The sequence below is a fragment of the Hylaeus anthracinus genome, unplaced genomic scaffold, assembly GCF_026225885.1.
Source record: "Hylaeus anthracinus isolate JK02 unplaced genomic scaffold, UHH_iyHylAnth1.0_haploid 11981, whole genome shotgun sequence".
Lineage (NCBI taxonomy): Eukaryota > Metazoa > Arthropoda > Insecta > Hymenoptera > Colletidae > Hylaeus > Hylaeus anthracinus.
The window spans coordinates 4394825-4407078 of record NW_026534329.1 but is presented as its reverse complement, the minus strand read 5'-3'; the positions used below and the strand labels follow the sequence as shown (position 1 = coordinate 4407078).

Below are 12254 nucleotides of genomic sequence, written 5' to 3'. Positions count from 1 at the left end.
GAGGGTTGCAAGCACCTACCAGAGACGAACAAAATCCAAATCTAAATAAAAATTTCGAATAATAAATTTAATTAAATATAAAAGTAACTTCCTACGCGGGTGTCTTACTCGTAAAATAAAAAATGAAGTTTAATTATACACACATACGTAGAAGTACGTGTTTTAGAATGAATACATGAAAATTTGAAGACATCGGGAGACATTTCGATTTTGTAATTTTAACCACTCTCCAGGATATGGATAAAATAATTCACGATTTGTATGCTACAATAAGTCGTTATAATTTTGATGTGGGAGTCCACGTATTAAAAAGGTAAGAGAATGCAAGTCGATTGTTATAATAATTTGAAGAAATCATTTTTCATTCTGACTTTCAGTCTAAATTAAAATTTCTTAACAGGCACGTCACGCATAGAATGTTTAACAAATTATTATTAAAAGTGGTACTCCAAGCCTGATAATCCAAAGAAGAGAATATGTTACGTACATCTGAAAGGAATCTAATTCTTCGTGTCCCGGGAATCTAAGAAATGCATGTGCCCCGAGAAGAAACGCGGTCGAATCGCAACATGTCGTTAACCCTATTTCGTGGGAACCAGGGATCGATAGTAATGGATCGTTGATGTGCCGGTGACCGGGGAATGGATGAAAGCACGCCACTTCCGGGAAAGGGGAACCGGACGAATCCTTCTCTATCCATCCCCAGGGAGTAAAGAGTTCGTTGGAAGTAGTTGCTCACTTGTCACCTATACGGGGGCGTTAAAACAGAGTTGAACTTGTTGCTAAGGTTGAAAAATATGACGGGAACAAATGGAACGAAAGTAACTCGACAGATGAAAGATAATCGTGATCGATGTTGATGCCGTTCTGAATAAATTTCTTTCTACTGGTAATCGAACAACGAACAATATCACTCGCGCAATATCCATCCTTTACGTCTGCCACGTTAATTTATTAGCCTTCGTGGCTATAGTGTCGAGAAAGTTTGAAAATTAACATGAAATGAAAGCATAAAACTGAAGCCACGAGCAGTACTTTTTTTTATATTTGGGTTTAATTCTCCTTTATTGTAGATGCTTTCTTTCCTATGATCTATAGCTTTACATAATTTCAATAACGTTCATACCGTATAAATAATTATAAATTTCAAAATATTTTGTAAGTTTTAATTTATAAATATTCTAGCTACAGATATAATTTAGTCTACTACGCTTTGCCATCTTTACGAAGGTTATGAATCGACAATTTTATGATCATTATAAAGTTCTTCTTCACAATTTATGTAATCATTTTATGTTACTCCTCGTCTTTGTTCTTTCATGTGCAAAGTTTTGATCAATTTAAACATTTTTTATTCTGAAAAGATCTGAGACCAGACATATGCAACATTGCAATAAATGGCTCAAAACGCTGTCGATATTATTGACCTTTTCTACTTAAATTTGTATTACTATTTTTTCAATGTTTCCCTACCATTTTTGTTTACCCTTTAGATTAAACAACCAAGCACTGTTCTCATTTAACCCAAACTATTTACGTTCGCAGTACTGTTCCCTTGTAAATATCGTTTATCTGTTGGTCTAAATCAGTTAAAACCGCGCTCTAAGCCATGAGAAGCCAGATTTACATTTTTCCACAGTTATTCCGGCCCCCATAAATAATGCATGGGCGGTTGGATTGTAATGCGTACGGTTGATCAACGAATCAGATCGACGCTTTTATATAGGTGTTCATAGCCATGGTATTCTTTTTTAGCATGAAAGCCAGCGGTTGCTTTAATATCGATCGTTCGGGATTAAGAAAGTTGCAACGTAACGAGAACGAGCGAATTGAAACGATTTTAAATGAAGCTGTACGCGTTGATCGGAAAATGCTTCTTCCTGGAAAAAAAAACCATTACTGTTTTGCTTCTATAACAATAACCACTTCGATATCTTCTTTGAATGATATTGATTTTGAGAAGAAATATTGAAAAAGACTTGAGTCCAATTTTTAAGAACCGATACAAAGTGGTAATTTTTCTTTATGATTTTTAAATTGTAAAATTTGGAATAAAAGGAGAATTTGGTGAAGATTTATTTTTTCCATCTATTAGTTATTATGCTGATTTTCTTCAGGGGAATTATAACGTGTATAATGTTACTATTTTATTTTATTATTTTTCAGCAAAATATTACTGTTCCAAAGACAGTATTGTTAAACTAGTTCTTTGTATACACTTCATCGCGACGAATACATCCCAACGTCAGACTATAACCCCGCGAATTCCTGTTGATGGTGGATTTAATATTGCAAGATCTCGTTTTGGGAAGTTCGAAGTGCCCACTTCCCCTTTCCCACTTCCTCGACGAAAGACGAACCGCTCAAAATGAAGAAATCCGTGGCAGAACCACTTCCGGTTTTTACGTTAATTTTTCAAGCGACGAAGCAGAGCTCGATTCTTGCAACAAACCGGAACCTGACAGAAGTTTGAGAAACGAAACTTCTTGAAACTTTTATTTTCTATATTCTTCAGAAATCCGTTCGAGACTTTTCCAGTCTCCTCTTCGCAGTTTTCTTTCCTCGACTTCGGAAATTCCACATAGAAGTAATCCTCGAAGCATGTACGTAGGTTCTCACGGCATTATTGAACATGGTGGCTCTGAATATATTTGGTCTTTTTATATTTAATGCGATTTTGTTAAGATTTAAGAAATAGGTAAAAATTATGGTTAATAATTCAAGTGGAACTTGAATGTTTCCTCTAAAGGGAGGTATAAGATTTGTCTGTGTCCGCGGTATATTTTCAGTCTTTGAAAAGGTAACGTAAATAACTCAGTGTTTTACAATGATTTAAAATAAAAGATGATGCAAGAGCACATGAATCATATTACGTTTTAAAAATAATTGTTGCCTCTTCAGAAGCTCACAAAATTATTTGGTAGGATGAAAAAGTATGTCAAACACGAATGACGTAAAACCTGAGATAATTAATGTTTTTAATTCATATCAAAACAATTTTATGAAAATAGTATTCAAAATTTAAAAGGGAGATGGAAAAATATCATAAAGAAGAAAAATGTATCCTTGATTAAACTGTGCACATCTTTCTCTGAATGTTCGTTAAAACTTTGCTTAGGAAAAACCGCACTATATATAAAGAAAAATCAGTTTTAGGTAAATAACTTTTCCAACGGAGTAACGAATTGTTCGAAATGAAGAAATCTGGTTTTACGTTAATTTTTCAGGCGACGAGGCAGAAGTCAATTGTTGCAACGCACTGGAAGCTGGCGGAAGTTCGAGGAAAGAAACTTCGTGAGACTTCTATTTTCTTCGGAAACCCGTTCGAGTCTTTTCCAGTCTCCTCTTCGCAGCTTCCTTTCCTCGACTTCGGAAATTCCACACATAGAAATAATCCTCGAGGCACACGCGTACGTTCTCACGGTGTTATGGAACACGATGGCGCTGAATATACGATAGAGGAACGTACCGAGAACCTCCCCAAAGCCTCGACAAGTTCCTAGACGTACTCAATTAAAAGTTTGAACCGCGCTCGAACAAAGTAGCGCGGCCCGGAACCCATTCTGTCTTCATTTTTTCCTCAAGTGGGATCCACGTCGATCACAGTCGAATGGCACGATCCTCTGGCATTTCATTATCGCCTCGATTACACGAGTGCTTCTGGTTACTGCCAGCCAATTTCACTCGACCCTTTCGGATTCAACCGTCGCGACGCTACCCATCGGCTTCGACTACCCCAACTACAGTGAGTCGCAAAACTATTCGTACTTCCTCGATTACTTTAAACGGTTCGTGTGTTTTTAGCAGAAAATGTCTTGGGATGGATAAATGTACAGAATTAGATGCAGTCTTTATAGAAAAATGCAAATTCGATATAGTAGTAATAGAATAAATCACCAAAAATGGAATATAATTATGCACATAAATGAATATAAAAATATAGTTATATAAGGGAATATATTACCCATATTAATCAATATATGCAGTATGTTGAGTAATTTTTCTATTAATATCAGTTTTAGGTAAATAACTTTTTTAAAAAATTACCAATCCAATTATTCTTCAATTACAATAGTAGATACTATGTACAATCAACTCCTTTTTGAAATCCTTTCAAAAGAAGAAAACATTTTCTTTCAATATGCAACGGTATAAATGGGTATAGCTTTAGCAATTTGGAAATGTCTTAAGTATAATTTCATACAAATATTTTAAAAATCTCAGGTAACGAGAATATTAAAACAAATATCTATTTCTTGATCCAGAAATAAAATGTTACCCCCTTGAACCTCTGTCTACCTTCCTTTTTCCGTCGATTTAACGCCACGGGGTTGTTTCCACCGATTACGTCGGTCGACTGCAGCGATCGGCGTCAATTGGAACACGGTTCGATCTACGTCGATTCCTCGCGGCGTCTCGAGATGTAGTTGTTACTGCGAGGGTGCTTTTGGCAATCGCTTCACGCTCGACGATGTCTCACGCATTATAGAGCATTCTACTTGTTTCGCGTCACCGTTCGCAACTATCGCAACGGATTGCATGGCGCATATTGCGTGCACCATGATCACCTTTCGCTTGGGGGTTTCTTTGGGGAATTGATGAATGAATAGAAACGATAATCTAACAACGGTAGTTGTAATTGCTTTGATTGTAATCTGCTTCGAGAGTCGTGTGCCTTTTGATTTGCAAACGTAACGTTTACAGAGCGTTACTTAAAATTATGGGACACGATGAAGCATGCAATTCGATAATGCCACGAGAAATAGAAGATTTATGGAGATATTTTGCAATCTGTGATCAAGTTTTTGAAATGTAAGAAAATTTTTAAAAATTGATAGAATTTTTAATCTTTTATCTATCCTTTCTACAATTTGCAGGTAAAATTAGTCTCACCTATATGTCTTATATAGAAGTAAGAATATTTTATTAAAATATTGGATTGGACACAAGATAAAACATTTCCTAAGGCTACTAGGATAGATTGAGTTTAGAGTACCTTCTTAAGATGTTGGGACAGATTACTTTCTCAATTTTCTAGGTTAGATTAAATTTTAAATATTTCATTAGATCTTCAATATTGATCAGAGTTATCTTGACAATATCCAAATCTGTACCAAGAAATATCACGAAAGTAGGAATAAATTAAATCTATAAAAAATAGTTAAAGGTAAGCCATCAATATATTATATTTCGCGTTGTCATACACTTCAATTTATTCACCTAGGAAAACGTAGCAACGGATCGCAAAATGACAAAATACTCCTTAATTCCTTCCGCCATACAAAATTCACGTGTTTCAACTTGTCTCATCATTTTAAGACACACTATATAGTGGAAATGAGTATACGACCTCCATAAAATACTTGTCACAGTAGGTGATACATATTAACAAATTTATCGATTCATGTATCGATACAAATTTTCTTTAAACGAAACAGAGAACATTTCATTGCGGAGAACAGCCAAAATGTTTAAACAACCGTCGAATCGACTTAGTCGAGTACGGAAGCAATCAAAGTTTCTGTTTAAACGAAGTTTACTTCAACAGACCTGGCCTCGGTTAATAACGAAAGCGTATTAATGCCAAATCATTGATTGAATTGCACAACATTTCAATTAATACTCTACCTTTGCGCGTAATATTTAATTTCCTTAAATCACTTGAAGTTTCTCTTGCGGAAGCTTTAAAACGATTGAAATAAAAAACAACGAATCCATGTCGTGGAATACAGTGAACGAAAGTGTCCAATATTTATTTTCATAGAATCCATTACGTTTGACAAGTAACAAGCTTTAGTTTTAATTACATTTCGAACGTAGATGGTCAGAGGTCGTATACCAATCACACCCAAGGCACACAGCTACTCCGATGGAATATATTTTTAAAATTAATTTGTTTTAATATTCCAAACAATTTTTAAAATATTCGTCGTCATTCGTGGAACGAAAATTTCACCGATATGCTTTTCATTACTTGGTAGAACGTTTCTATTCATTTATCTATACGATGCGGGTACACACACGTTCGCGAGCACGTACGCTTTACATACGACAGGCATGCGTCACCACTGGTCTACATCGAATAAGGAAAATTTTCTGCTGACTTACCGAAAGGGAGCTCCAAACGGCAATCTATGAGAAGGGAGTGCCCGGTTGGCTTTTTTGTGCCGATGATTTCGGCACCTTTCACTTCGAGCTCGAAATCTAGACTGACCCATTGTCCGGAACCCTCCTGAAAGGAAAATCAGAACATCAAACATTGGTAACAAGAAATCCCAGCGAAGCGCCGTGCCATTACGGGATAATTGAACAGATTAAACGCAAAGAGATGCAAATGCCCGTAATCAAGCTCCGCGGGAACTCAATTTCACCTTATTGTGTTCTATAAAATCTCAAATAAAATTCAGCGAACGTCGGTCAGCTACACCACCGTTCATAAGTTTCGTTACGCCTACATACAATGCATTTTAATGACAAGTGCGGAATAGAATGTACATATACAGTCAGTCCCATAAATACTCGCAATCTCTGAGTTTATTGAAGGAATTTGTCTAAATTAAATAATACACTTGTATATATATAATGAAACATTTGTTTGAGAACATGAAACTTATTATTTAATTTAGACAAATTGCTTAACTAAACACAGAAGGTACGAATATTTAATATTCTTCTATAATATGCTTCTGTTATCTCAATAGAAAAATTCCTCCCCAAGTCTACTATTTGATATTGTAATAATATACGTTTTATTGCAATTTGATTTGCGACATTCGAAAATTGACCGGTAAAGAATGAAATTATTTTTGCACCAATCTAATAGTGATGGACAGTCAAGCATCGAATGTAACCTGTGAAACATTTTATAAATTGTACCTTATTCAGTACCAAATTATAGGTTCGATAAAAATTATATACCGCATCATAATGCATTGTATTAATACTTTCATATCCACATGGTAAAGAATAGTTTCGTGTAGAATAGTGTAGTATTTAGTTTGAGTATAGTATTCTGTATTATTTTTCAGATATTCAGTCCCTGTTACTTTCCCCAAGTTTGAAAATAAACCTAACTGTAATCCATATTATCCCAGGCTCCCTGAACTATTAAACAATAGTTTATCCGTCGTAAGCACCGGTAACTACGAACTTGCGTACGTATCTACGGCGTTAAATCGTCAGCGGTTTCTCTCTAAAATCGCCGATGCGCGTTAACACGATTAATGCAATACAAGACGTGCATATAATATACAAGTGCTCGTTAGCGCGCGACCGATTCGAGTGCGCTGAATTCCGCTAATGTTCCATCTAAATTCTAATCCTCGCTCGGGCCGCGGGATAGGTATTCGGTTCGATGGCGAACGCCCAATTATCAATCTATAGCGAAACGACATCTTACTTACCTCGCTTAAATAACGCTATGAATAAATTAATAGGATTGGCAACACTCGTGGGCGTCGCCGAACGATTACTCTTCGATCACGAAATCTAATTCTCGCGCAGTGGACCGATACTAATAATACAGTCATTAGTACCGATAGGTATCAATTCCCAAACGTTGCGTTGAGACATCAGGCGACGATGTACAGTGAGTTCCATAAGTATTTGTACCACCTATTTCTATTCAAGAAATTTGTCCGAATGAATAATAATTAATGATAAGTTTGATGATTAGTTGATTACAAATAAATATATAGATTAATAAACTTTACATATGAATATGTTTATGATACAAAATTGATTTGGAAACATCGAACCTATCGTTTAATTTAGATAAATTTCTTCTGTCGACGTAGATGGTATTATTTAAGTTTGTTTCAGAGAGAGGCAGAATTTTATTTGAATAATGGGAGATGAATGGAGACTCTCCGTATCGGTTTATTAAATTGGGTAGTTATGCAGGTAAGCTTCTTGTTCGCTCAACGTGAACCTTAGTTTGGATTTATAATACAGTTCGTTGTCCTTTCAATTTTGTCTTATATTTCCCATCTGAATAACTATTAGCCTCGCCTTTCATTTGTACGAATTCTATAATACTTGGGATCCATATCGCTCATATCGTAATCTGAAACTGTATTAACTCTAACATAAAATAAAAGTCGGTAGAAAAAAAACACCATTGCTTACGGCTACCTCCAATATTCATCGCCTACCAATTCGAGCCGCCCGTCTCTGTCAGAAACGACTCCATCGAGCATTATTGTAACAACAGGCCAGTCTCGTTACAAACCGAATTTATTAGGAAAATCCAATTTCCACGACGAGGCTGGACAATTTGGCCCAATCAAGGGATGCCGGAGTTACGAGTATTCGGTCGGTGGAAGCTGGGGCGGTCGGAGCGAGGGGCGGACAGGAGTCCGTCGCATGTCACGAACCGTCGGCGTTCGTTTCGATCACGCCAGGGGCCCGTGCAAAGAGCTAATTTGTCAACGTGATCTCGTTACTAATAATTAAGACGAAACGCTCTCAAGCCTGATTTCGCGCAGCGCCGGTGAAATACGACGTCTCGCGTTTCCGTTCCAGCTGTAAGTCTCAGCGACGGCGGCAGCTGCGGATAAAAGAGAATTGCTTTAATTACGTGCCTGCCATTTGCAAACAGCCGCGCGCGCACTTTGATAGCCATGCTTCGCAGCTCATTTCTGGAGAGCGCGGGTCTGTAGGTAGCTGGGGAGAGAGACCTTTACGGAATTTATGTACACGCGTTACGTGCCCCTCCCGTACCCCCAACCTGTACATAGCCATTACTAGTCCGCGCCGATGCTTCCTATATATATCGCGCAAAGAATGGTTTCGACGGAGTAACTTTCAGTTACGTAAATTACCCCCACGGGCTCGTATCTAATAATTGCATCCACTTGAACGCCGCTGCGAGCATAGCAGGGACGCGAGCTTAACGCTGGGGTGGCGATGGAACCGGGTACTGTTTTCATGCCCGCGATATACGAGCCCTCGTTTTCTTTCGATGCGGTGTACGTTCAATTTTGAAAAACAAATGGGTTAACGTTAATTTAGGTACAGGGCTCTATTTCGCGTTTACAACGAATAGACTGCGGATATTTGCGCAAATTCTTGTTGTGATATCGAGCAGAAAGTTAAATTGACACATTGACTGCAACGTCACCCATATATGGGTGACAGAACTTTAGGAATTTAAAAAATTTATTCTGAAAACGAGGTGTGAAAGAAAATAAATCGAATGATTTCAAAATAAAATTTTAGCCAATACAAAGTTTCACAAAAATTAGCGTGGCTCTCAACGTGTTAAAGTATGTTTTCTAAATGTTGTAACGTATATTTTACTTTTTATATTTTATATTTTACATATTTGTACATTTGTACACGTCCTTCTGTACACATGCATAAATATTCGCAGTCTAATAACAACACAGGCGTTAATGATGTAGAATATCCTTATTAACTCGTCGAAAGTATGTCAAATGTAAAATTGTTTGCAAGAATGTTCAAGCCACTCTCGGCATCCACCGCCTTGAAAATCGTCCCTTCTGTATTAGACCTAACCCCAGCCATAACTACACAAAGTATTCTAGATTTGGAATGATTATCGTTAATGTTTGAGCTCCCTACACAGCATAAGTCTACATAATCAACCACCAGCTTGGCACAACTTAAATGAACTTCATAGTCAGAGCACACAGTTTCAGTTTTCTGGGAAATACGTAAGTTTCGCTCTGATTAGCATGCTTGGCCAAGCTTTTGCAGGGCCGTGTACGTTAACGGAACGATAATAATAACAGATTTATACACTCGGCGAGGCCAGCGACGATGGTTCCCGTCGAGGATAGAAGTTTAATTCCTATCTGCGTGTTTCCACCAATATCAATTCCGTTCGTGCATAAACAGCAAGTTCGAATGAAAGTTTCACGCAAATGTTTCCACAGCGTCCGCGACTGGAAACGCGGTTACAGAATTGATAGCGCATCGACGCATTTATGGCCGAGACGACGGAAAGGAAGATCAGCCAAACAGAGTGCGGAGTGTCGTCCGCGAAATTTGTCGACCACCGCTAAGATAGCTGGCATCGTGATATTGGCGCAAACATAATGGAGGCACGGGTAAACGTAAATCCAGAACAATTGGATTACCGTGATGCCACTTCCCATTTACCGAGCTGCCTCTGTAAGTAAAGACACCTGCTTGCACCTGTTGTATCTAGCCGGAATGCATTCTCCCGTTGTTGATTTTCGACCGACATACACGCGATATTCTCATGAGGTTGCGGTGATTAGTTCTCCCCGAATACGAGCCAACCACCAACCGCCAGTCGAGTCTATTAATCATTCGAACCGGGCTTACCTGACGAAAGTATCGAATTGGTGATTAGGGAAGCCCAATTTGACAGACCCAATTAAACGTTTAACAACGTTTCCATTTCCTAGTATCGGGGTCGACTTTGGAAATGCATCAATGAATTTGCTAACACCGAATGATTATCGAATTGATCAAAGGTGATATCGCGTACAGATCCAACAGAAGTTTGAAACTGTTTCAAAATGTACGTACTGTAAGAATAATCGATAGAATTGCTTGTTAGAATCCTCTAAAATTATTTCATTATCTTCCCACGCGCAGGAATTAAGCTTGAAGCATAAAATTCTATGTTTCCAAGCTTCTTCAAGTTGAAGTTTGAAGCTGTTTGAAAATTTACATATTATAAGTGTACTCAATAGAATTACTTGTTGAAATCGTCTAAAATAATTTCATTATTTTTCCCACGTGCTGGAATCAAGCTTGAAACTTAAAAATGTATGTTTCTCAGCTCTCTCAAATAAAACGGAAACAATTTCAGCAACTCATTGGGACGCGTGTCGAATATGAATCAAACCATTCGTATGCAATAGCAATTAGTCGCCAAGCGAGGGGCCAACGTTGGAAACGTTAACAAATCAATAAAATTAACCGCAGTCGGTGCGCGGTCGTTATCGGCTCAAATTGATTGTTATGCGTAATTACGGAAGCGTAAAAAATTCAATAGATCGCCCCGTCGGAACGGGTGACGCTGTAAAACCTCCATATATTTGACCGTTTGAAAAAAAAAAGCGCAACCTCAAGCTCGAGCGGATTTGCGGCTTAAACGCTCGGTGACGGCTGAACGATCGAATCAATCACGCTCGAGCGAGACCTTTGTTCCCGTTAATTTGGATTTTTACGTACAGAACTGATCCTTTTCGACAATCTGTTCGTATATTTAAAGGTCATCCTGCCACCCCACTTAAACAGCACGCAGGAGATCGAACGTAGGAATTCGTTAAAAGTTGCTTGCAGTCCAGCAATTAATTCTCTAGTAGATCCAATTTATTTTAATGGTTACTCTAGATCGGTGATTCTTAGCCAATATTTGACCAGGAAACTAACGAATTTGTATTCTTTATAGTACTCAACCCTTCTCACTTGGATCTATCATGTTGCATACAGTAGTGACAACACTTTTTAAAAATACAATGTTTCGTGTACGTAAATACATTGCAAATGTAGTAGCAATTGTAAATTGTTACGCTAATAAATTGTGTTTTCTCTAATGGAAATTAAATCTTTAATGCTCAACAACGTTGCTAATTAATTATTAATGATTTATTTTGAAATAAAATATACTGTTACGAAGTAACATAATTATGGAATTATAAAATAGTTATTATAATAATGAAATTAGTATAAATAAGTGTAATTATTTATATAATGTTATATAAGGTGATAACAAATTAATCAGCTCAGTAAGGAACAGAATATACGAGCAAGACTCGGAATCATCCACACGAGGATAATTCATCTGAAACATGTGGAACACAATTCACAGTAGATGTATTGATTAAATGCCTGAAATGTGAGAGACAGAATTCTCGAGGCAAATTCAAACATTGAGAACTGCTAGAAATACCAGTAACACTAAGAAGCTACTGTACTTCTTAAGAATACAAAACTGTTAACATTAAATCTGACAAAGCTGAGATAAATAGGTACTAATTCTGCAAGGTTGATGCAATTATAAGTACGAATAATTAAAGCAGAAAAAATGAATTTCTACATTGTTTACTCGACCCAGTTCGCGATAAAAATCCATCTTAAGCGAACGAATGCCACTATCTCGGTTTGCGACGAAAATAAGGATTGTTTTGAAACGAACGAAATCCTCGAAAGAGGAAAATAGATTTTTCAAGTGTACTTCGACTAGAATGGATCTGTTTATCCCAAAATATTCGGTATGAGTGATAGGATGGCGGAGATAAAATAACAATGAA

At 37.2% G+C, this 12254-nt stretch overlaps 1 protein-coding gene across 1 annotated transcript in view; it reads right to left on the bottom strand.

Moving 5' to 3' along the window:
- Positions 1-12254, bottom strand: part of LOC128885520 (uncharacterized) — a 132773-nt gene that overhangs the window by 48963 nt on the left and 71556 nt on the right. Inside the window, exon 5 of the mRNA XM_054139603.1 lies at positions 6109-6232. Within this exon, the coding sequence (XP_053995578.1) occupies positions 6109-6232 (124 nt within the window). The remainder of the gene's footprint in view (positions 1-6108; positions 6233-12254) is intronic.